This window comes from Ahaetulla prasina, chromosome 2 (assembly GCF_028640845.1).
Source record: "Ahaetulla prasina isolate Xishuangbanna chromosome 2, ASM2864084v1, whole genome shotgun sequence".
Taxonomy (NCBI): domain Eukaryota; kingdom Metazoa; phylum Chordata; class Lepidosauria; order Squamata; family Colubridae; genus Ahaetulla; species Ahaetulla prasina.
In genome coordinates, this window is record NC_080540.1 from 125603499 (window position 1) to 125628758 (window position 25260).

A 25260-nucleotide genomic window follows, 5' to 3' on the forward strand; every position below is an offset into this window, starting at 1 on the left:
AGTTGGGATACTGAATGTCCTTCTCCTTTGCATTGATGAAGTGTTTCAGATGTTATTTCTGTGAAAACAGTCCATACAACCAATTGTGGGTTTGTAAGCTGCATTCTTTGTGTTCCATACTATGGGATGTTTAGAATGGAAATTCTGCCTTCTCTTCTATTAGGTCTCATTCAGTTTGATGAAAGAAAAGTTACTTTAGAAATTATCTAACATCAGGAGAAAATTAAACTCTCACAGATAATGGTATTGTGCTCATTCAGTCGGTTGGTCGCCAAGAAATGTGTGAGAATGTTTTCTCTGTCCTTGTGCAAATTTCTTTCCTTGGCATTGCAGTCTTCCATTTCATCAAGCTTGAAAAAAAGCTCCCATTGAGATTTTTCTATAATACTGCTGCTACAGATGGGTTCTGATTTGGAAAAAGATTTTTTCCTTCCCAAACAGAAATTGATTGAAGTCATCTCGATTTCTTTTTCCACAAATTTGACAGAAATTTTCAAAATGTCATTTGCACTTAAAAGGTGTGAGAGCTAACTCTGCCACTGCAGTTGGGAAAAATGTCCATCTTGTCCAACTTGCACAAGAGTTGTGTTATTTAGTTGTACAATTCCTGTTCTAACTGTTACAAAAACACAAAATGATAGCACTGACAGTGACATAGCTGCTCACAAACTTAGCAGTACATACTAAATGTTAAACTAAAATACATTGATATATTTTTAAAATATTCTTATCTAGAAATAGTAATATTATGGTCAGCTTCTAGTGGCATTCCCACCATATACACACTGTGAAAAGTAAGCAATTCCATCTTGTATTATCATAAATGGGGCCAGTAACCTTGCTAATGGACTAGAGGCTCCTAACAATGATTTCCATGTTAAATAGAAATTCCAAGGGCAAGTTTAGAATTAATTTATGGTTCCTGCTAACAAATAAATGAAGATCATTCCTTCCTAATGTTCAGTTATTCCACTGTTCCAAGCTGTAGAAGGACTTGGAAGCCCAGTGAAACAAAATAGGTCAGGTATGTGGCTGAGACCACAGATACTATATTTACTTTTTTAAAGTCTGAGGTGCAGCTGGGCACTATACATAGCTGCTTTTGCTCAAAGGACTAGGCTACAGCTTGTGGGCTGCTTTTCCTTTCCAAAAATGTCTACGAGTTTAATTAAACTTCTGGTATAAACCAGTTGGCAGGAGACACCACCTTATCGGCGGGCTGACTGCTTGCTTTCCAAGTAAGTTATTAGCTTTATTGCATAACTGTAGTTGGATATCAAATGGAATTAATGTCTGTAGTAATTGCTTTTTCGCCTTTTATAATTATAAAAGGAAATACTTAAGTGCTTTTCTTCCTGTACTCTTTTTCTTTCCTTTTTTTCCCCTTTGCATTGCAATAAATGAATGGACTACTGCATGCAAGCTGTTTATAATATAAAGCAAGCAATAAGGAAATAAATACATGGATTTAAATGGATTTGTGTCATAGTCTTTTACAAGATAAAATCTTATAAAAATGGGTTGCATTTTTGCATTTGAAACAAAAAAATAGGGTTTGTGCAGTTTTGAAAATCTCCATATGCACTGACAGATGCTGAATAAATAATTTTATATGGGGTCAAGTCAGAATGTGTAATATGTTACCAATTGTCCTGCTCACTGGCCTCTGAGTAAGTATATTTTGAAAAGAAAAATAGATCTGTATGGCAAATATGATGGACCTTTGGTGTGACTTTAATTTGTTATCTTTTTTGCTAGGTGAAGATGGGCATTATGGCAATTCTATTCCTTCCACTGCTTGTGGTTGGAATTAGTGGAATTGTATACATTTATCGGAAAGTTACTCAGCTGATGACAAAGTCTGCTGTGCGGAGCAAAGTTGTAGTTGTCACTGATGCTCTGTCTAGTGTGGGCAAGGGTAAGAAGTGCAGCAAATGAGTCGTGTGTGTGTGTGTGTGTGTGTGTGTGTGTGTGAGAGAGAGAGAGAGAGAGAGAGAAAGAGAGAGAGAGAGAGAGAGGGAGTGCAAAAATAGGAATTTCCTTCTGGAAATTTTATGAACGTTTGCCTTCTGGAAGCATCCAGGATTCTAAGAACTTCAGCATTCATAAAGGAAAATTTGGAAATACAAGGAACATTAAATACTCAGAAACCTGTATTATAAACCAGAGTCAAGGCTTCAGCCCTGTAAATCAGTAGGGAAGCCATATAGATATGTGTATTTGTGCAGAAAGGGCCTTCTTAAGTGAACATATTAAGTGTTTATCCAGATTACTCTGTTTATTCTTATTCATCAACAAACTTCTTCCTAAAGAACACAATCCATATGTCCGTTTGCTCAATCTGAAACATTGCCTTCTAATGGTCTGTATGCATTCTGAACCTATTTTAACACCTTGGAACAAATTACAATGTCTGCATAATTCCAAATGTTGCAATTGAAATAAATTAGAGAAAATAAATATAAACCGTGTGGCATGAAGACACAAGACAGGGAAGAGAAAGGGAGACTGAATTGTGCATTGACAGTATATTGACAATTGATCTAGTATGCAAGAAATTAGATCCTACATTGCTTTGTTGTTTTGTTTGGAGCCAACTTTCAGAATTCCATGTCATTAAAATGACTCACACTTTGCACGAACTGCAAACAGCAATAAAAGCTCTATTTATTTTGAGACTGGCATCCACTTAATCTCTCTTACGATGCAACTATTGAATAGTCCATTAGAAAGAATAGTACTTAGATCCACAGTTAGTTAGAAAAGTGCCTCCACAAACTCTATGTCTTAGGAGAGAGAGAGGAAAAAAATCTATTTTTAGTTAGCTAGCTGTGCTGTAATGGTGAGAACCATTTGCACATACAGGACCTATGAAGTGGCAGCAACCTGATATAAATAGTTTATTTCTGTAATCCCTAAATTACGCACTAGTGGTGAGTTTTAAGATCTTGCACCAAGCAGTTGAGATACTAAGGGTTATCTTGAAGCAAAATTATTGGCAGACCTTGTGGTGAAAACTTTGAACCTGCAGCCCTGGTTTGGTGAATGGAGGAAAATCATAGCTACAGAAATGTCAGGGGAATGAAAAATGATCCCTCTCCTGGAGATATGCAGGAGGTTTGCTGCTCTGCTGCCTGTCAGGTGTGGGGGAGAGGAGAACAGGAGATGTCAACTGAGAAATCATCAGGGTCATGTTCACCATTGGCAAACACACTAGGAGAAGTGCATCAAGTGATAGAATAAGACAATATTACACTTTCATCCCCAATAGTGAACTTTCCTGAACTCTTGTGTTTACTGGAGCTGGACCAGGATGGAGAGTGGAAGATTTAAGAAATCTCTTGATAAAAAGATTGAGATCATTCCAAATTGTAGACAGCTATCCTATTCTATTCCAGTGGTCACCAACCGGTGGTCCCTGGACCACTGGTGGTCCGTGAGGAAATTTTGGTGGTCCGCAGAAAAATTATTTGTATTTTTAATATTGCGCTAAATACTATTTATCTTTTTTTTAAAAATCGTATTAGTGGTCCATGGGATTTAAAATTATGAATTTAGTGGTCCCTGAGGTCCAAAAGGTTGGGGATCTCTGGTCTATTCTATCAAATTGCTTAACTGTGTTGCCAGGTTCCCCCTTTATAGTGCATCAGACTGTGGCAGATTTTTTATGAAAGGAAGAATCTGTTTTAAATATTTTGTGCTTATTTTCACATAGAGAATCATATTGTGGTTGACTTTGTGCAACCCACTAAACTTATAATTGTGTTGCTTAATTTTTAACCCTGTGATGTGTAAACCCAGGAAGTCAAGTTAATTTAGTAGTTTGATTCAGTTAATGATTTTACCCTGGGTTTTTCCAGAAAACTGTTCATTCTTTTCCTGCTAGATAATATTTTTTTGGTTTTCTCTTCCATGTGGCATTTCATGCTGCAGCTACTGAGCATGCTATGTGTTTCCTAGGCTATTTCTTGTGAGAATTTTCAGGGATGGAATTCTTTAAATCACAAGGGGACAATCACTGCAACCAGCATCTGCTTATTCTCCTTTGGGCACGCTTGTTACTGACATACATTACTCAAATGCATGGAAATATTGGCTTCCCAGGGTTCCCAGTCTTGCCATCCCAAGATGCTATGGAGAGACTTTTTCTATGGAATATATTTCCAGCAATTCATTTCCAAGCTGGCAACGGAGGAAGATAAATCTTCTTCATCACATCCTGTGTGGAAGATGTCAAGTAAAGAGAGACAGAGCAAAAATTCTGTTCTGGTATCTCTCTGCATTTCTATATTAAATGGGGAATATTAAATAAGTCACTTTTTACCTCAGCTAGCATAAACATGCAATAGGCTCCTGTCCTTACTATAGCAATGTGGCTGAGTTTATAGTTAACTGAGATAAATGGATATTTAGCTCCTGTAGCTGCAGGCCCCTAACTAAGCAGCATATCAGGGTTCATAATTTCTTAAGATTTCACCTAATTTTTTCCATATCTCTCTCATGCAAAGAGATCATGACTTCATCATGACTTCCTTGTGTTTTCAGAACTATAACCCAACCACAGTGGTCCTGGGTTCTAGTGGTTACTCTCAATTCCATGCACAAGACTTCATAGAATACATTTATAAGCAAAGGCAGGTACAGATATGTTTGTTCAGGTAATGTCCAGATTATACATTTTTTTAACTACCCACAAGATTAGTAGTTGAAATATAAGCAATTGCATGGGGAGGAGAGTTTATCTGTATGCTAATGTGGAATGTGGGAAGAATGTTTTTTCTGTTGTTAAGGTTGAATGAATGAGAACAGGTATACTCTATTACAATCCCAATTAATTGAATTGTCCTTTGGCTTATCTTCCAGAATGTGCACAAGTATTTCATTCAGGAGGAGCAAGGCTGATTTTGTGTGGGAAACACCTGGACAAATTAGAAGTTCTCTGTGATGCTTTAAATAGTGCGGCTGATCCTACTGCAGTAAGGCTCTGTATTATATATCCTTAAAGATTTATATAAAGGCGAGGAAAAAAAGAGAGAGAGAGACACTTGATCTAGAATGGCCAAGCAATTTTTTCAGGGTTTCTGAATTAAATGTTTCTTCCCAACAAATTAATTACTCACAAGACTAATCCTACCATTAGGTAGAAGTAGGAGGGAGGTTTCCTTCCCTATTTTCATCTTACTTGAACAAATATGGGTGACACAATGTCTCTTTTGCCTTCCTTAAAATATTTATTGGTCTTAGATGCAGGGAAGGAAATTGCTGGCCCACTGCTTGAACTGATCTAACGATCATTTAATACTTAAGCTCAGGAAGCCAAATACCTTTCCCTGCTTCTACTATAAAGGAACATGAGGGATCAGCCTAAATTTGAGAAGGCAGATAGAAGTAAAAAAACAAGTGGTTGAAGAAATTATAGGACAACAACAACAACAACAAAAGAAAGATTATAAGATTACATTCCAGTCTTCCCCAGTCTGGAAACTTCCAGAAGATTTAAATTATCATTTCCACCATCTCCACCTGTGGATGAGGAACAAAGGCAGTAGCGTTCTAACAAGCAGTTAAGGATTAATTTACTGTCCTATGAACATAGGCGAATTATGAAATCTAATTCTGTTCTTTTAGTACTCACATGCAAGTAAGTAAGATATGGACCTTGTGTCATTTATTTATTCACTTGTTTATTTATTTATTAAACTTATGTGTCACCGATGTTGCCAAAGAGACTCTAGGCAGCTTGCAATTAAATGATAGCATTTAAGCATAGCACAGCATAGTCATGATAGCACAATGCATGAATTTGCCAGCTTACTGGAGAGGCACTTGTCTGAAGATAGTAGCAACCTAATAACATGTTAATAAATAAAGTATTTAATCATGTAAATAAATAAAGTATTTAATCTTTAATTATCTTGTTCGTGCACCATAAAAAGATACATTAGGAAGACACATCATGTAAATAAAAACCCCAAAACCCTAGAACAAGCATATCTTTCAACCAGTGGTGGGATTCAGCCAGTTCGCACCACTTCGGGAGAACCGGTTGTTAACTTTGTGAGCAGTTTGGCAAACTGGTTGTTGGAAGAAATCATTAAGGTAGAGAACCGGTTGTTAAATTACTTGAATCCCATCACTGCTTTCAACTGAATAACTCTTAGGGGGTTAAAGAATGGCAATAGACCATAGGCTGTAATATGGAGTTTCAGAAAAATATAAATTAGTATTCAGTATTTCAAAGAGTGTAACTATTGCAATATTTTTAGTGTTAGATCAAAACTAATTTATTTCCCAAGGCAGTTTAAAATTAGTTTTATTGCCTCTCTTTGCAATTGTATAATTTTGTTACCTCATAGTATTGTATTATTTAATGAATGATTACAGGTTTTATTGATTGTTACTGGAATATATCAAAATTAAGGTCAGTCTAATTAGTTTGTTTTTAAACGATGAATGAAGGATGTTGCCTTACACTAAAAAGCTAGTGTACATGATCCACATATTTTTCAATAATCACAACCAGTTATTTCCAAATTTAAGGCCAGACAATTATATAAACTGACAAATAGGTGATTCTGGATTTAAACAACAAGAGTACTATCAAATCTTTAAAACTAATACTTTTTTCCTAAGGAACTGTTACTATTTATACTTTTAATTCTACTTCATCTTTGGATCTGATTGCCTCCTACATAGTCATGGTCATCTGATAAAACCCATTTCTTTTACCGTGAGCCATACGACTTGTAACTTTGGGAGCAGAAGTTCCAAAAAGAGGCAAGTCACCAACCTGGGGAAAGTGTTTTATTGTCTCTAGGAATTATCCTGCTTTTTTGTGTTGTGAAGTAAAAAGTATTGGGATACCTCTGTTTTATAATACAGTAACCCTCAAACCCTCCTTCTTTTGTAGACATTTACACCGAAGCTTATCCTTTTAGATCTCGCTGATGTAAACTGTATCCAAGATGTAGCTAAAGAAATCCTGGATTGTTATGGATGTGTGGATATTCTCATTAATAACGCTAGCACAAAAGCCAAGGGGACAGTTCAAAACGTGTCACTGGAACTCGACAAAAAGATCATGGATGCCAACTACTTTGGACCTATAACACTCACCAAAGGTATACAGAAGACTGCCTGTCTTATCTTATCATATTTAGGAATACAGGGAGTCCTTGACTTACCACCATAATTGAACCCAAAATTTCTGTTGCTAAATGAGACAGTGGTTAAGTGAGTTGTCACCTGTTTTTATGACCTTTCTTTCCACAGTTGTTAAGTGAATCATTGAAGTTGTTAAGCTAGCAACATGAGTGTTAAATGAATCTGGCTTCCCCATTGACTTTGCTATTCAGAAGGTCGCAAAAGGTGATCACATGACATATTTGTGACATAAATATGAGTCAGTTGCCAAATCGAATTTTGATCATGTGACCATGAGGATGCTGCAACCATTGTAGGTGTGGAAAATGGTCACAAATCATTTTTTCCCCATGCCATTATAACTTTGAATGGTCACTAAATGAATTGTAAATCAATTGTACTATATTTTTGCTCTTGAAAGGAAGGAATCCTTAGTAATTTTATGTATATACATACAACAAACTGCCTCAAATTTATTTCAGTTTAACTGTCATGCCTTTCCCCAGATAATCTACAGAATATAGAGCTCCACCCAAATCTAATTGCCTAAAACCTCTGGAGGAAATAAAATATATCTGCAGGGCAACATGCTTTAATTTCTGATAGCTGTTTCAACTCTTACTAGACTTGACTCAGTGGCGTATAACTATTTCAAATACCTCTAGTGACTGTAATCATTTCACATGGAAAAGTGAAGAATGGAGAGAGAATTGGAAGTGGTTAAATAAAGAAAAATGAGGTAGTAACTTTAGCAGCTTGTGCTTACATCTGCCTTGATTGCAAACTCGGGTGCATTGTGGAATTATTCCAGAGACTTGCTGAGTTTGATGAAAGATTTATTAATGAAGGGGATTTGGCAGAATATTGCTTGCTGGTAAAGCATTTTCCCCTAACAGTATATGATGTATCTAATGACTGGATTGCTGGACTCAGCCTTACTGGAGGTGTTTACTGTAGCGGGTTAGATGCCACTGAATCAGCCCTGACCCCTGGGGACTGTATGGAAAAATACCTGTCATCTTAACCTTTCTCTGGTAATAACTACAGCTGCTTTGGTCTTTGACCATAAAATCAATCCAATCCATTCAACAAGTCGGTCCATTGTTGACTGATTGATAATCCACAACTCTTCCACAGACCTTCCAATTCTAATATTAGCCATCTCTGGGGATGTATTAGTTACAATAAAAGGGAACATACAAAAGGGCTTATGTGGTCCAAAATTGCAATCATCTTGTGCAGCAGCATTAGCCTCTGCCCTAGGCATCCACAGAGTTTTGCAGGGAATGTCATGCCACGTGTACATTCTGAGACTGCTATGTGCCGCAGAAGCCAAATAACATGTGGTTCTGGATCCATTGGAGGTGTCTGCATCCAGCTAACCAAATGAAGCTTCCTGTCCTTCAAAAACTCGACTCGACTCTATACTTTGGGGAGTGGGAAGAATCCATAGGATCTAGCTTACACATTTTGGTTAAATGAAACAAGAATGTCTGAATACACCAGTTCAATAGCTGGGATTCATTCTATGTGCTCTTTGTTGTAATTCCTCATCTCATAACTACATTGAGCACATTTACAGCTTGCCCATTTGCCACACACCTCAAATATTTATGTGCTATGAGCAGAGATGGGTTTCAGCAGGTTCTGACCAATTCTGGAGAACCAGTAGTGGAAATTTTGAGTAGTTTGGAGAATCGGTAGTAAAAATTCTGACTGGCCACACCCCCATCTATTCGCTGCCTCCCAAATCCCAGTTGAGCAGGAGGAAATGGGGATTTTGCAGTAACTTTCCCCTGGAGTGGGATGGGAATGGAGATTTTACAGTATCCTTCTCCTGCCACGCCCACCAAGCCATGCCCATCTAGCCATGCCACACCCACCAAGCCACACCCACAGAACCGGTAGTAAAAAATTTTGAAACCCACCACTGGCTATGAACTAATCTTTGCAGCAAGAGTCTGACTCTTGGGAACTTTAGCTTGGAGTCCGAGGGGAGGTTAATCACATCTCCTGGGTTTTCTCATTAATTTTTCACTAACTCTCCGTGGATGACTTTGCTGTAGCTTTATGTCCTGCTTCTGAGGTCCTCAAAGTGGTTTGAAATGAATACTGACTTTAGACCCCAAAAATAATTACAATTCATCTGTGTTTTTGTGGAAAAAGTATCTCAGATGTGTGGTACAGTCAAGAATATAGAGATGTGGCTTATCCAGGAAAAATAAAAGAGCGAGGAAATATATAAACTCACCCATTAGCTGTTGGACATCGTACAGTAACGTTCACCTTTTAAAAGCTGCTAGTTCTCAGATTACAGTACATCCTGGCTGTTTCAGATTGTATCTTGCCTGCATGTCCTGCCAGATTAATAATGTGCTTCCAGATCACATGGATCTGACACAAATTTAGATCATAGTACATTTTCAAAGGTTTTACTGTTCATTTTATAATATATTCACACAATGTTATTGAGTGCACAATGTTATTGAGTTATTGAGTGTCCTCTATCTGAAATCATACATTTCCTCTATTGCATCTTCATCTTTCTTCCCACTATAGAAAATCTGTTTAAAAAGGTAAATGCAAGATAAATGCAATGTCTTTTTTTAATTACTAGTGACATGAATCCTCCATCTGGAAGCATCCCAAACTCTTAAGTAGCAATTATAGTGTGGAGAGATCTCATTCTAAAATGAGAAATGATATGGAGTTTCCATGCAAAAGTTATGTTTTATGTCTGTCTCAGGACACAAACTCATCAGTTGAATGGTGCTAGTTGCCATTTGCTTTCAGCTGGTGCACAGCAAGGAAGAAAAACCTCCACCAGATTTGCAGTCTTTGAAAGACAGTTGCTTCCTACAGTACTTCCTGAAGTTCTGCATTGGGCAGACAGCATATCTTACCTTACAGCAATAATTGAAAGGGTCTGTGAAAGGGTCTGTGATTGGCAGTTGACAAGAACAATGCAAAGGAGACAAGGACTGGATTAGCATTCAGTGGGAATTGTTTGCAAACTGAAATTGAAACTTGGTCTATGGCATGACCAAACTCATTGTTTTAAACCGGGGAGGTCAAATTCAAGGCAGGGTGCTTAGATCTGGACCACAAGGCTACCCTGGAAACAGTGAAGGACCGGCCCACGGTACCTCTGCCAATGAAAACAAAGTGGTCCTCCCGAGCTCTGTTTTCATTAGCAGAGGGTTGCAGGAGGCCAGTGCAGCCGAGAATGAAGTTCAGGTCCCCATTTTCACTGGCAGAGCACTCGGGCCATCACAGGCGCCCCCGACACAAGTGATATCAAGCTGGCCATGCCCACCCTAGCCCTCCGAGGTCAACTCTGATGCAGCCCTCAGTGAAATCCAGTTTGACACCCCTGTTTTAAACTAAAGGATGGGTCTATGGTTGGTTGTATAATTATTTACTACGTGTAAAAGAAAATACAGGAAGAAAAATTAACTGCAAATAGCACGAAATGCCCAGAGTCATAAAAAATAAATAAAATGATGAAACCATGCTCAGTAATAAGATAATCCTAAAACTAATAGGTTAGAGAGGGACAGCATGCATTTTTAAAACAGGTTTTTTTTAAAAAAAGACCATTCTTGGAAGTGGATGGCCCTTGGTCAAAGGTCATAATCTCCAAATTCTCCATTTTTATTTACCCAAAAGATATCAAAGCGGAAGTACTTTTAGCCCTCCCATAAGCCAAGATATAAAACAAAATGTACAGTATAGTCACTGCTTCAATTTTAACTTGTAAAGCAGGCTTGTTAACGACTTTCAAGTTTTAGATGACATGAATCATCCTAATAATGATTGACATAAATATTGTGCAAGGAATAAATAATAATCTTCCTGAGTGGGAAGCAATTACTGCTACTAAAAAAAACAATTCAAAAATACAGACTTTTGATGTTGCTGTGATTAGATACTGATCTATTTACAATGAAAAAGACAGAAGCAAAGATAGGAATTGTCATTTTTTAAAATAATTTTGTTGTTCATGTTAGTTGCTAAACATATTAAAAATGCACATAAATGAATTTATTGTTACCTGGATAGCTAATGACAGAGTGAATGTGAACTAAACCAGCTCTGCAAGATAGCCTAGCATTAGTATGCCAAACTTTCAGGCAGGAGTAAACGGGATATTACTTCCTACAGCAGTGTTTCTCAATTCCCTTGCTGGCTGGGGAATTCTGGGAGTTGAAGTCCACACATTTTTAAGCTGCCATGGTTGATAAACACTGTCTTACAGAGTAAGCCACAGTGGGGAAATCCAATTTGTTTTACTACCAGTTCTATGGGTGTGGTATGGCTTGGTGGGCTAGGCAGGGGAAGGATACTGCAAAATCTCCATTCCCACCCCACCCTGGGGCCAGGCAGAGGTGGTATTTGCCAGTTCTCTGAACTACTCAAAATTTCTGCTAACAGTTCTCCAGAACCTGTCAGAACTTGCTGGATTTCACCCCTGGTTATCCAGGACTGTTATTCAGATGTCTGCCATACTATTTTGTTTTAAGGGGAACGTAATGAAACAGTTGAAATTAATTGCAGTATAAAGCAAAGACTCCTTCAAGATGAGCTCTGATAACTACATGGCTATAATTTTTAGAACCTTTATATGCAAATAATTTGCTGTTGCCTTGGTCTGTTTTTATGATTTATTTCCCAAACTAGCCTATAATCATAGGATTTATTGATAGTTTTCCATCCATGTATGACCCAGGTCCAAACCTATTTAGTTTTCTGATGGTTGGCACATTAGACTGCAGCAATGTTCATTGACAACGAACTTGAGAAATTGTTAGGATAAAAAATGTCAGTATTTAAAGGTTGCAGATTTTCTTTTCCAACCTCCTGGAATAGGGTCTTTTCTCCCTTTGAGGAAATCTGAGTGTTGAGTAGTTTTGTTGAAGATGTGGCTGCTTTAATATCTTGCCTCATATTGTAAAGATCTCTACTGGACACATTCAGTCTTTTGTGGATCACCTAGAAGAAATTAGATTAATAGACATTGCATTGATGAAAGCAACCAAGGAAATTATTTATTTCTTCATCAGATTTATGTCCTCCCTTCCGTCCCCCCATGACATTCAAGGGAATTGGCAATTACCTAACTGCTTTTTAATTGATCAGAAACATTTCTGCCTTATCTGCATTGATCAGCAATGCATTTTTATTCATCCCAGGCACAATATCAACTGCTATTTTTGGAACTGAAATGTTTTCCCAGCTCTCCGTTCCTGAGGAATCTAGCTATAGGTAGAAAAAAAATATTGACTGAAACCTGTGTTTACCACTGAAAAATGCATATATAGCAAAAAAAAAGTTTCATGGTTTCTATATAGTATAGTGTAAACCAGGAGTCTGCAAACTTGGCTCTTTTAAGACTTGTGGACTTCAACTCCCAGAGTTTGTCAACGAGCAAGGCTGGCTGAGGAACTCTGGAAGTTGAAGTCCACAAGTCTTAAAAAGAGCCAAGTTTGCAGATCCCTGGTGTAAGCTGATATTCTGTGATATTTTCATATGCTATTGGTTTAGCGGATCAGGAAGTAGTATTTTCATTTCTGTTAATCTGAAAAAGTTTTCTCTCATATTTTGCTCTCCAGCTTTTCTTCCCAACATGATCTCCAGGAGAACTGGTCAAATTGTGCTAGTCAACAATATCCAGGGGAAATTGGGAGTTCCCTTTCGTGCAGCCTGTGAGTTTATGAATCTAACTCGTTATTTCTTTTTATTTCTGGGCAATTAAAACAATATGAGGGATGTGGTGGCTCAGGGGCTTAAGAGACTCAGCTTGTTGATCGAAAGGTCGGCAGTTCAGGGGTTCGAATTCCTAGTGCTGCCGTGTAACGGGGTGAGCTCCTGTTACTTGTCCCAGCTTCTGCCAACCTAGCAGTTCGAAAACAAGTGAAAAATGCAAGTAGAAAAAATAAGGACCACCTTTGGTGGGAAGGTAACAGTGTTCCATGCACCTTTGGCATTGAGTCATGCCAGCCACATGACCACGGAAATGTCTTCGGACAGCGCTGGCTCTTCGGCTTTGAAACAGAGATGAGCATCGCCTCCTAGAGTCGGGAACGACTAGCACGTATGTGCGAGGGGAACCTTTACCTTTTTAAAACAATATGAAACTTGTGGTCTTCCAATTAGAATCTAAAACCATTGAAGAATCTTAAATATTTTTGAGTTTCTCTGAATCTACGGTAGCTATTATTAAAAGAAAGACAAAGAACTTTAGTTTCACCAAGTAAGAATAACCTTCAATTCTGCCATATACTATCCTCAGTAGTCTTCCGTATTTGTCAGAAGATACAAATGGACTTGATCATCTGAATCTATGTATTCCTCCATGTTATTACAGACAATGCCACTGAACAATCTTTTCAGTCATCTGAGTACTCCATTTGGATGTAGGCAAACACAAAATTTGTCTGATTTCGATTAAATGTATAAACTAGAGTCTAGGGCAGTGGTAGTCAACCTAGTCCCTACTGCCCACTAGTGGGCGTTCCAGCTTTCATGGTGGGCGGTAAAGGTTTTGTCCAATACTGAAGCACTTTCCTTTTTTTTAATTTAATTGACTTTTTAAAAAAAATTCATAGCATTATTTAAAAACATTTTCATTAGGTTTTCATAAAATTCCCCGCGACAATTTAAATTTCTGAAAATATACTATTTGTATCGCCCTTGCATACATTTAGTTCACATTATGTAAGTGAAACTAAAGGGTGCTATAGTGTGACCACAAACAAAAGAGCCTCATCCCAGAATACCTCATGCATCTCCCCCCACACCACCCTGCTGTAACAGACAAGCAAAGCTGGTAGCCAGCGCCCCCCCAAACCCAATCCATGATGCACAAGAGACATGCACAGACGTTGATACATGGCGCATTACTATGGAACCAGTGGGCGGTTAGAAAATTTTACTACTAACAGAGATACAAAAGTGGGTGGTAGGTATAAAAAGGTTGACTACCCCTGGTCTAGGGTATCGTGCAAACGTACGTCATTGTGGCTTAGTCAATGAATCATGATTATACGCATCATAGTGCAGCATGATGTATGAATCTTGTTATTACCATCTACTAGTTCCTGTCTTTTAAGAAATTGTGAAACTGGTAACTGCTAATAGCTTTGATTGGTGGGAGGTTTGTTTGTTTTTGTCTTTTTGTTGAAATTACTTGGGATAATGGATAGTTTAAGAAATACTTAAGGGACTTGTGGACAGTCTATCCACTAGTCCAGCTGTACAAAATATGCTTCTCCCACCAATGAATCCAATTTTACAAAAAGCTGGCAAATGTATTGTTCTTACTTAATATAAATCAAGATAAGGAAATAGATTCCCTTGGTTTTATAGTCCCTCCCACCAAATGTCACCCTCTGATGGGAAAAAGAATTATCCTTCTTAATACGGGATCATATAAATTATTGTAAACAGATGCTTGGAATGGCAGGTTTAGTCACCTGTCAGATTACTCAATTGGTAAACTCTGGGAAGGGCATGGAAAGAAACAGGAGGGAAATTAGATGAAGCTCCTGGTAAGAGCAGTTCCTCCTCCAAATATCAGAAACATCAGATGAGGAACCAAAAAGACCAATATTGAATTTATGGCCAACAACCCCAAAGAAGGAGCCAGTGAGATATTGTGATCGGCCAGTAAACAGTCATTACTCTGACATCTAGCTTTGTCCAAACAGAATGGAATAGAAAAATGCCATCTCACTCCCCTCAGGTATTACAAATAACAATGGTGAACTGCATGAACTCTGCAAATACAATTGCATAATACTGGTTCTAGAGACATTGAATGGTCGGATGATAGCCACAGCAGTTATGTATAGTCCTCAGGAATAAAAGTAGTAAATATAAACAACAACATGTGAATCAGCAATATCCAGACAACAGAAGCCTGTCTGTAACCTGCTTTACACTGACCTTTTATGTGGCACAGGGCTAGCACCTTTTAGGGCAGAGGTCAGCAAACGGTGGCTCCAGAGCTGCATGAGGCTCTTTGGGCCCTCTGCTGTGGCTCCCTGTCAGTGATCCCACCAATGGCTGGCCCCGCCCCTCACCCTCCCCTCCCAGTCACTCCTCGCCTGGCCTGAGAAGGAAAGGGCGATGGCAGGAGATGGAGAAGCGGCCAGGGCAGAGACAGAGAGATACAGAGAGAGGGGAGGGAGGGAGGGAGGAGAGAGAGATATATATCAAACAGATTTTGTGGTTCCTGGTGTTTTTTAACAATTGGTTCTCTGCCCTAATGGGTAGGCGTGGCTAGGGGGGTCATGTGACTAGTGGAAATGAGTGACATCAAGTTGGCCATGCCCACCCAGGTTTTATGGCTCCCGGTGTTTTTTTTTCTGTGGGACACGGGTCCAAATAGCTCTTTTGAGTATTTAAGGTTGCAGACCCCTGTTTTAGGGCATTGTTTCTATACTTCAAGATACAAGTTGAGCGTTCTTTCAGGAAGCGCTAAATCTGTGTTGTAAGGAGCTAGCATAAGACTTGACAAGTGCTGCAGCAAGCCTTGGTTCAGCCTTATGGAGTCAGATGTTTTGTAGAAGCCAGGCTTCTAGCCTCTTCAGCAGCATAAGCCAAAAGGGACACGGAAGGTAGTTTCCTGGAGAAGGTGAGGGGGGTGGGCTGCTTGAAGCAGCACAAAGAAGCCAATAAGAGCCAGGCAGATCCCAACTGCTTGCCACATCAGCAACCATATCGCCAGTGAACTGTGGCAGGACAAAAACTGTTTAGGAAGACAAAAGGAAACACTGTTTTGAAAACTTGCACAGTTAAGGATAACCTTAAACTACCTCAGTTATGGGCTGGATATGAAAGGGAAGGGAAAAAGAGCAATTACCAAAGTATGTTCATGGCATGAGGAAAATGAGGAAGCACCTAGAATAAGCATGTTTTGTAACAAACATGGTTTATACTTTATTTTATTCTTTTCTTAGTATAGGTAATCAGATGAACTAATATGGATGGATGGATGGATTTTTGGATGGATGGGTATTTGGTATATTGTAATATGTTCTTGCATGAATCTCTCCTTTTCTCCTAGATTCTGCTTCAAAGCATGCTGCTCTAGGATTCTTTGATTGTCTGAGAGCAGAACTGCAGGAATTTGGTGTCTGTGTCAGTACTGTGTCTCCAAGTTTTATATGTTCTGTTCATAATCAGCTGCAGCCTAAGAACTGGGAAAGCACCTCATGGAAAAGTAAGTCATTCATACAGGGATGGGGACCAGAACACAAGCAGAACTAAAATATAAAAATACCCAAGATGACAAAGATGTTTTAGGCCAATAACTTGCTGACAAAATTCAAGATCACTAGTCTTTGGAGACAAAGACTTACAATACATTTCCTCTAAAGAATCTACTATCATCAAGCTTTGATATTTCAGAACCATGAGTGATGATTTGTAGTTGGAGTATACAGTAAGGCAATCCATTAACTAGAAGCATAATTTTTTGCTTTCAGAAGTAGAGAATGCTAGTGTTAAATCTTGGCATTCATACATATTTTTTTTCTGTCCACTTAATAAATATGGGCAAACCAGTTGTAAAATACTTAGAAAAGACATTACTGCTTGTTCCAAGCACCGAAAACAATACATTGGCCACGAACCATTACTGCATCTTAAGTAACAAAAAGTGAGTGTTTCTGACATCCTTGTGATAAATAAGGCAATTCCCTTCCTAACATGGCCATTGGCCTTTTTTTAAAAAAAATGACTTTTCTCTGCCTTTAAAATGTAGAGTGAAAAATAAAGGAGAATACATCCTCCATTTTGACATACTGGAGCAGTTTTTATCATTTTTTTAAAAAGTTTTGAGTCTTCTTTTTATTGTGTAGTCTATTAAAAGCAACAAACATTAACCTGTCTGCCTATTCTTTTGGAACAATATTTCACCATTTTAAGATTCCTTACAGCATTTTTATTTATTCTTTTTCTTTTATATAGTATCTTCCATTCATTCCTTCCCTGTCCCCACAATGAGCTTCATGTTGTCTTTGAAATGAGACAAAACCATGACACATAGCAGCTAGTTAACTCTTTTAATACTTTCTTGTTTGCCCAATTCTCAGACTTTTTCCGAAAGTCAGCTTATGGTGTCCGCCCAACGGAGGTAGCAGATGAAATTCTACGGACAGTGAACAGGAAGAAGCAGGAAGTGTTCATGGCAAACCCCATTGCAAAGGCAGCTGTTTATACTCGCACTTTCCTCCCAGAGATATTTTTTGCTGTGGTTGCTGCTGGAGTGAAAGAACAACAGAAAATTGAAGTTGAAAACTGATTGCATCAAGGTCATCTCCCTTGGTAGAAGGGTTATGCCAATTCTCTCTCGCAGAGGCTAGAGATAGTTATCTTGGAAGAATGTTGTATAAATCCAAATGAAACAAACAAAAAAAAAACCAAAACAAAAAACCAAAAAAACCAAAGTTGTGTTTAAGGATCTGGAGGCAGTGGAATAGGATATGGCTTTTTCATCTATCATTAAAAGTGCACTGCTGGGTTATGAAAGAGAGCAAAGGACATTTTTTCAGGGTGCAAGTGAGTCATCTGAAATGGGGCCACTAGTTTCCTAGACAATTTGCTATTTCAAGACAGTTAATAGAAAGCATGAATTGTCTGCGTGTTGGGTGAAGTGTCCAGAGCAAGCGTGAAGGAATTGTAAACTAATATTGGAAAAATGAGGAATTTCAGGAATCGGGGAGAATATGAGCGACAGACGTGTGGAAAAGAAATAGAGAGTAAAGGAGGAATATGAGGTTCTGGTTTCATACCAGAGTGCATGGATCTTAGAAAGCAGATTGGTTTGACATTTAGGAAATTCTCACAGGAAACAGAAAAAGGTTTCATAGCCTTTGCCTTTTTGGTGTGATTAATTGAACCTTTCAAATCTGCAGTAATGCTTGGTTTTTATAGCTTTTAGTTCTAAAAAATTAAGCAAATGCCTGGAGTGGGGATGAAACATTCCATGTTTCAAAATGTTGCATTGCTTTCATTCCACATGGGTAGATATGTCCAGTTTGGGGCAACTGCATCACTTTTTTAAAAAATACGTGTCCTCAAGACAGTAGTGAGGAGCATATGATGAAATGCATATCATGATGTTATGACACACGTCTTCATGGTTTACCTGCTGGTGTCAAGTAAGACACCAGAACACAAATGTATAAGAACAGATTATGTATCATAATATCAGCAAGCATGTGTTGTCAATTTTACACAACCCTGACTTGTTGCAGACAAAGCAACCAATCACCACTGATAGATTCATATCTTTGATGACTATCAGCACTGATCTTCTCACACTGCCTCCTTCTCCTCATGCAATGATACAGGTTCACAGAAATCTCAAAATATAAAGACATTACAGCTCTAAACAGAAAAGTATATCTTTCCTTAACATTTTTATCTTTGCTGTGTCATTATAGTAATAGTACAAAGACAGCAGCAACATTCAAATTATCTCAGAAAGGTACACCACCTTAAATTTGGAATTAGGGATAGGCATCACAAACTCCAAGTCTTCACTAGTGTTTCAAACTAGAATAGATTGTGACTGGATAGTCTGATAGGGCTAGTTATAAATTCAGTACATTGCTAAACTTCCAATGTCTACATTCACTGGTTATGGCTATGAGGTGGCATGAAATTTTATCAATCAGATGATCAAACTATGTAGTTTCTTAGGATTTAAATTCTCAAGTGATATTTGTTATGATTCACCTTCAGTCAGGCCCCCACACCTGGACTGGGGCGAAAAAAGGCACCAGGCTAAATACAAGGAGATTGTGAATTGTACTCTGGCCTTAGCCATGAAAGCTGACTTTGGTCCAGCCACTCTCTCTCAGTCCAACCACCTCTCAGGGTTATTGAAGTGGGGAAAATAGGAAGGTGAAGGAGTATTATGTATGTTCACCATCTTGAGTTATTTATAAAGGAATAAAGATGGGAGTTTAAAAAATCAAATAAATAAAATCAAAATGAACACTAGAAATCCACAAAGTATTAGTGTTTGCTATATGTCTTTGTTGCCATCTAGTGGTCATTAGAATTTTTGGAGACCAGTTTGAATTCTCCTGCAGCGTACAAAGTGTTCTGGGTCTCGCTTGACTTGCATTTTCCTTCAAAATAATTGTTTCCCACGTAACCTTGCTACTTCCCCTTCTCCCCCACCCCCCACTGGTCAAACAAGAATTCTTGTCATTCCCAGGCAGCATGGCCTATAGTAGCACCAGTGGGGGATGATAAGGATGACCATGCAGGAGCTTAAATTAGGGGAAGCTTGAGACAGATAAAAACAATAAAAAGTGAAGGTAGATGAGTGAAATCAATCAAGAGGTTTATAGGCAGAGACTATTTTTTTAAAAAACTGGAGAAAATTGGCACTAGTTTGGTTCAGCTATTTTATATGGCAAATCTATGGGTGGTTCAACTGGAGATCACCAGGTTGGGAAAAGTGATCTATTCACCAGAGAAATGAGAATGCTTATATTCTTATATTTGAATATGGTTTGTAGAAAGACTATGCACACTTCTGTGAGTGTGAGGATGTCCATTGTTAGTGAAAAAGAATGGGAAGTAAGTGGGAGAATATTTACTCTTTGTGAAAGTGCTACATATGTGCCTGAATGAGAGAGAGGGGCGCTGAACTGAAAGATGGCTGCTGTTAGGCTTTTAGTCGGTGCAATGTCTTGTAATATTGGCTCCCCGAGAGTGTGCCTTTGGGAGATGTGTTCAAACTTTCTCTGTTCCACTGCCTGTTTATTTCTCTCCCAATCACCACTTGACATTTTGTTATTCTCATCAATAAAACCAACTGAAAACACATTCACTGATTTAGAAACAGCCATGAGGGAAAGAGTGGATTAGCATACTTAAAGTTGTGGTCCCTTTTCTTCCACATTTCAGGGCCAACAATCTTGCCTTGGGGTGATATAAATAAAACTCCCATTTGGATAATGTCTGTGAGTTCCTTTTTTTTGTCCTCTGCTCAGAGTTGCATTTCTGCTATTGTCATGCAAATTTGGCTGTTGCTAGTACAATGTCTCAGGGGTGTTTTCATTTATTTTTCCTCTTTTAAACCAAGTGGGTCCAACGTAGTAAAAAAAAATGGTTAAAATTGTAGCTAATCTAAACTTCCAAGGGCTGCCATATTGGAGCTTAGATTATGAGCTCTGCCAAAGAAAATTAATCTCTGAAACCCAACCTGCCCCTCCAGTTCCTAAACATGGAGAACCATCAGCTACAAGATCAAATTGGCTGGGCTAATTTTAATGGCAAAGAGTCCTGAAAGTAACTTGAGCCAAGCAATAAAAAGCTTTATTAGTTAAGCCTACAGAAAGTAATGTGGTGCCCATAGTTGTAATATATTCCACTGGTGAGCCCTGGATTGTAAATAGGCTGCTGCTGTTCCTTTGGTGAACCAATTGAAACTTCCAAGTGATTTTTAAAGGTGGGCCTATGTTGAATGCATTACAGCAGTCTGAATAAGCTGTAAAGAAAAACCTGATTCACTGTAGTTAGGGCCTCAGCTGGAGTCAGATAAAGACCGTGTTAGCCATGCCTTCTGCCTGCTATTTCAGCAAGAGCTGAAATTCACCAATTCAGATAGATCCCTAAACCATCGAACTTCTGGTCCATGGGTTGTGCTACCATTTTTAGCACCCCAAGAGCCCCAATGGTCAAACTATAACACCATCTTGCTCAGTGGTGGTATTCAAAATTTTTAACTACTGGTTCTGTGGGTGTGGCTTGTTTGGTGGGCATGGCTTGGTGGCCATGTGACTGGGTGGGCGTGGTTAGGTGGTCACGATCCTAGTTCCCCCTATGAGGATCCCTGCATCTGGACATTTTGCAATCCCCCAAAGGGTCATAGGAAACCAGATCCCATACAGCTCTGAACCCTTAAGGCAAACCAAATACAACTGGTCCTCGCTGAATTGGCCAGTTGCTTAGCCAGTGTTCAGATTTACGACTGACTTCCCCAGAGCTACTTGACCTGTTTTTGGAGCCATGCACACACACACACACACACACACACACACACACACTTATGACCAGTTACAACATCCCACACAGTCATGTGACAGAGGTTTTCTATGTTTTTTGCCAGTTTCCAACAATTCCTTCTGGTTTCCATTTAAAAATGCCCATCGGGGAAAATGGACTTCTTTAACAACCACGGTGTTCGCTTAATGACCACAAGGTTCACTTAACGACCATGGTTTTTACCTAACTCAGGGGTCTGCAACCTTAAACACTCAAAGAGCCATTTTTCTATTTTATTTTAAACAGGTATCTCTCTCTCTCTTTTTTCTCCCTCTCTCCCCGTCTTTCTCATCTCTTTCTCCCTCTGTTCTCTTTTTCTCTCATTTCTCTCTCATCTCTTTCTTTCTCCCTCTCTGTTTCTCATCTCCTCACTCATCTCTCTCTCTCTCTCTCTCTCTCTCTCTCTCTCTCTGTGTGTGTGTGTGAGATGTCTCTCTTTCCTTTGGCAGCGTGTCAAAGAAGATAAAGGTTTGTGATAAGGCCGAAGGACTTTTTCTGAAGGACTTGTTTTGGAATTAATTTGGAATAAGCTGGGAATGAAGTAATTCCCTGCTGTTATAATAAAATAGGTTTATTTAAGACTAATTGTGTCTTTTATGCCTAGGTCACAACAGCTGACTGTGAGGTGCAGGCAGCAAGCAGCAGTGCGAGTAAGCCAGCAATCTGCTGGCTGTCTCTAATCTGCAGTTTACTCGTGAGCACCATGCTCACGAGTAAACGTGCTCACGAGTAAACTACAGATTAGAGGCAGCCCGCAGCAGGGTCAACAGGGGCTCATATTACAAAGCAAACATGCACAGTTGCACATACCTCATGGCGAACACCTCATGGTGTGCCTGTCTGCTCACACACGTTAAGGCCGAGAAGGAGAAGAAGACTTAGCTGAACTTCGGAAGAACTTTGCCCAAGACTTCTTGTGTACTTAGGGGCTAGCCTACATCGCTCCCAAAGATGAGTTTGGTGGCGATCTAAGGAATCTCCCACGTGCTTCCCTCACAGGCCAGGCCAGCTTGGAGAAACACACGAGAAGAGCTCTGGTCCGGTGCTGCAATCTCCCGTGCGCTCCTCTCCCTCTCCACACACATCGATCCATCCGCCGCTGGTATTACCCCTCCGCTAGCTCTCCCTTCCCCACCCACCCACCAGGCCATGCCCTTCGGCCTTAGCTTTGCCAGCAGCGATGAGCAGAAGTACACGGCTAGATTCTGCAAGTAGTGGCTGGGTGGAGTGGGACGAGCGAGCATTGGTTGGGCAGGGTGAGTGACCGGGGACTGGGGACCAGTTCAGGGGTATGGCCAGCCAAAGGTCACTACCAGTTTGGTGAACCGCGCCAAATTTCTGCTAACAGTTTGCGAACCATCCGAATACCACCTCTGATCTTGCTAGCATTTAAATTTAGATTGTATTGTTACGTTCAAACCTTCACAGCTTCTAGACACCAAGAGCTGAAGAATATAACCATATGACTCAAGTAAAGATGTAAAACTGAGTATCATCAGCATAATGATGGTATTGAACTTTACAGGTGAATGACAGGTGATCTCTACCAGTTACTTTATGTAAACAGTAGTGGGGAGAAAACCAACCCCTGTAACACTCACAGGGGAACAACTATCAAGCCAACATCCCCTTTCCTACCATATAGTCCTAGTAATACCTGGATTTGTGTCTGCTATTAAATATGTGACAAAATACATCTAACAAAATCCCGAAAGAATTTTAAAGAACAATGTATAAACTGATCTTGAGATTCAGAATAACTGCCTGAGTTATGTTTAATTCATCAATTCAGATAATACACCTTATTCAAATAATGTCCAAATCCATATTCTAATAATGTCAAAAGACTTAGCTTTTTCATTTCAAAAACTATACTGCAATATCTGAAAATTTGCAGAAAAAGGAAGAGGCCAATTTTATAAGGCAAAAGATGAATGCATTGGAAGCCTCTTAGTTTATGTTAAACATGCATAGATACAAGATAAAAAAATTGTCCTTTCTTTCCTGGGGAGAATTAAGCAGATTTTTGCAAACTTCCTATCTGTTTGCAGGCCTCCAGGGTGTGGTTATTAGACAAAATTAGTGATTTGAGGAAATAATGCCTGAACTATGTTGAAAGAAAGCATGATTAAGATGATGTGGGGACAGAGGATAAAAATAATTTTTGTTTCTGTCATAACATTGGAGTTTTGTAACATGTACTTTCATCCAATTATGTCAAGCATGACAAATGTTCTCCTTTTCATTTTATTGGAACAATATCTAAATCAAGATTGTAATTTGGTCCACAAATTGAAGAATGGAAGAGTTCCAAGTAATCCATGATGAACTGAGCTATTTTTGAATCACTAAATGTAGAAACAAGTCAAATCTATGTTCTGTATATACTCCTTCAAGATGATGTCAGGCATAAATTTGAAAAAATTTGTAATGAATTTCTCACAAATTCTAATGCCTTTTAGATGGAGTCCTTGGTGAAGAATTCAAATGCTAGGAAACCTAAGAGACAGTGCAACAATAAGCAGAGAATGAGTATGTTTAAACAAAAAGCAAAATGAAAAAAAATGATGACGTACGTCACTGAATTTGTTTATATCTCTCATCATCTGCTCTAAAAAGATCTGTGCCAAAAACAAAGATTATTCTTTAAAAGTAAATAGAATAAAACTGAAATAACACTGCTTTCCAAAAAGTAACGCAAAAGAAATTCAAAGAAGAAAAAAAGATAACTATCATATTTCTACTCTTTCTAGTTCTCATACATCTAAAAAGGTACTATTTTTATCACAAACAGCAACTTTCAAACACTTTTTAATCAACTCATTTCCAATCAGCTGTCAGCAATATACTTGCACACCCAGGTGATTTTGTTTGAAATTTGGTGAAATTCCTGCAGAAGTGTGATGGCAAAATGGTAGAATATCAGTTTCAGAGTGGTTTTAAGATCAGAAAGACAACCATTCCAATCCCCTCTTAAAATTATTGAGAAGAAAAACAACAACTCCCAAATAGACCCTTATGGTGGTATCATAGCATCACCGAATGGGCTTTCATAATACTTCAGAAGGTTGAGTCTCCAATCTTCAAACTGTCCATTCTCATGTTACCTTAAACATGTCACCTAAAGACAGCTGAATAGATGAACAGTACCCCAGAGGCTGGGTAGGTAAATACAATAATATAATAATGAAAGCAATGTTAATGCTATAAACCAGGGGTCTCCAACCTTGGCAACTTCAAGGCTTGTGGACTTTGCTGGCTGAGGAACTCTGGGAGTTGAAGTCCACAAGCCTTAAAGTTGTCAAGGTTTGGAGACCACTGCTATAAACCGGTAGTTCTTATATTTTGGCATAATCTGGAGTTAACGGAGCAATTTGTAACTGCTTGCTTGTGAGTCAAGCATTCACTTTGGGTTTGCTGCAGCTGAAACACTTATGTGTGTTGTTGTTTATAAGAATAATGACATTATTTGAGCCGGAAAAAAACTAAAAAGAGCAATGGGACATTTGTTTGTTTGTTTGTTTAATTATTAATTAATATGCTGCTCATCTTAGGGTTCAAGGCTACTCTGAGTTTAAGAAGTCAATTTTGCTCTTTTTGCACATGTATTGTGACGTCACACTATAAAAAGAGAATGGCATTGTCCTCTTGACAAAAATTTTCAACCCTGCAGGTGCCTTGGGCTGGGAAAGTTGCTTTCTCCCACCAATTGTTTCTTTTACATCTGTCAGACAGGTTTATCAGCTCATTCTTTTATTAAATCTTTTTTTATTCCCCAACTAACAGAAAGTATTCCCAACATTCTATGAAGCAAAGGGTGACTGGGAGAGAGCCGAAGCCTGGGGTAAGCCAAAAAGCAGGCCTCTTTATCAGGCACCATCCAGCTTTCTCCCTCAACTGTGACTGAAGATTTTTGCAAAAAAACAAAAAAACAAAAAACAGAGACAGGTTGGTCCAGTGCTGAAGTACCAGGTTTGAACCCAGGAGACGGTGAATACTAGTCTCGCTGCAGGCATGAAAGTGGCTCTATGACTTTGGCCCAGT

At 38.8% G+C, this 25260-nt stretch overlaps 1 protein-coding gene across 1 annotated transcript; it reads left to right on the forward strand.

Annotated features, from left to right (window-relative positions):
* Nucleotides 1-1086: 1086 nt before the first annotated feature.
* Nucleotides 1087-20129, forward strand: DHRS7C (dehydrogenase/reductase 7C). Its single transcript, XM_058171837.1, has 7 exons — nucleotides 1087-1238; nucleotides 1759-1918; nucleotides 4864-4976; nucleotides 6911-7121; nucleotides 12756-12848; nucleotides 16214-16369; nucleotides 17244-20129. Exons 2-7 carry the CDS (start codon nucleotides 1765-1767, stop codon nucleotides 17450-17452), a joined length of 936 nt encoding a protein of 311 aa, XP_058027820.1. The 5' UTR covers nucleotides 1087-1238; nucleotides 1759-1764; the 3' UTR covers nucleotides 17453-20129.
* Nucleotides 20130-25260: the final 5131 nt, after the last annotated feature.

What these genes read in the sequence shown, in the direction of transcription:
- DHRS7C (XM_058171837.1), top strand. Translation starts at nt 1,765, where the DNA reads ATGGGCATTATGGCAATTCTATTCCTTCCACTGCTTGTGGTTGGAATT. An exon ending in GTGCGGCTGATCCTACTGCA is followed by an intron (nt 4,977 to 6,910) that starts GTAAGGCTCTGT and finishes CTTCTTTTGTAG; the next exon opens with ACATTTACACCGAAGCTTAT. An exon ending in ACCTATAACACTCACCAAAG is followed by an intron (nt 7,122 to 12,755) that starts GTATACAGAAGA and finishes TTTGCTCTCCAG; the next exon opens with CTTTTCTTCCCAACATGATC.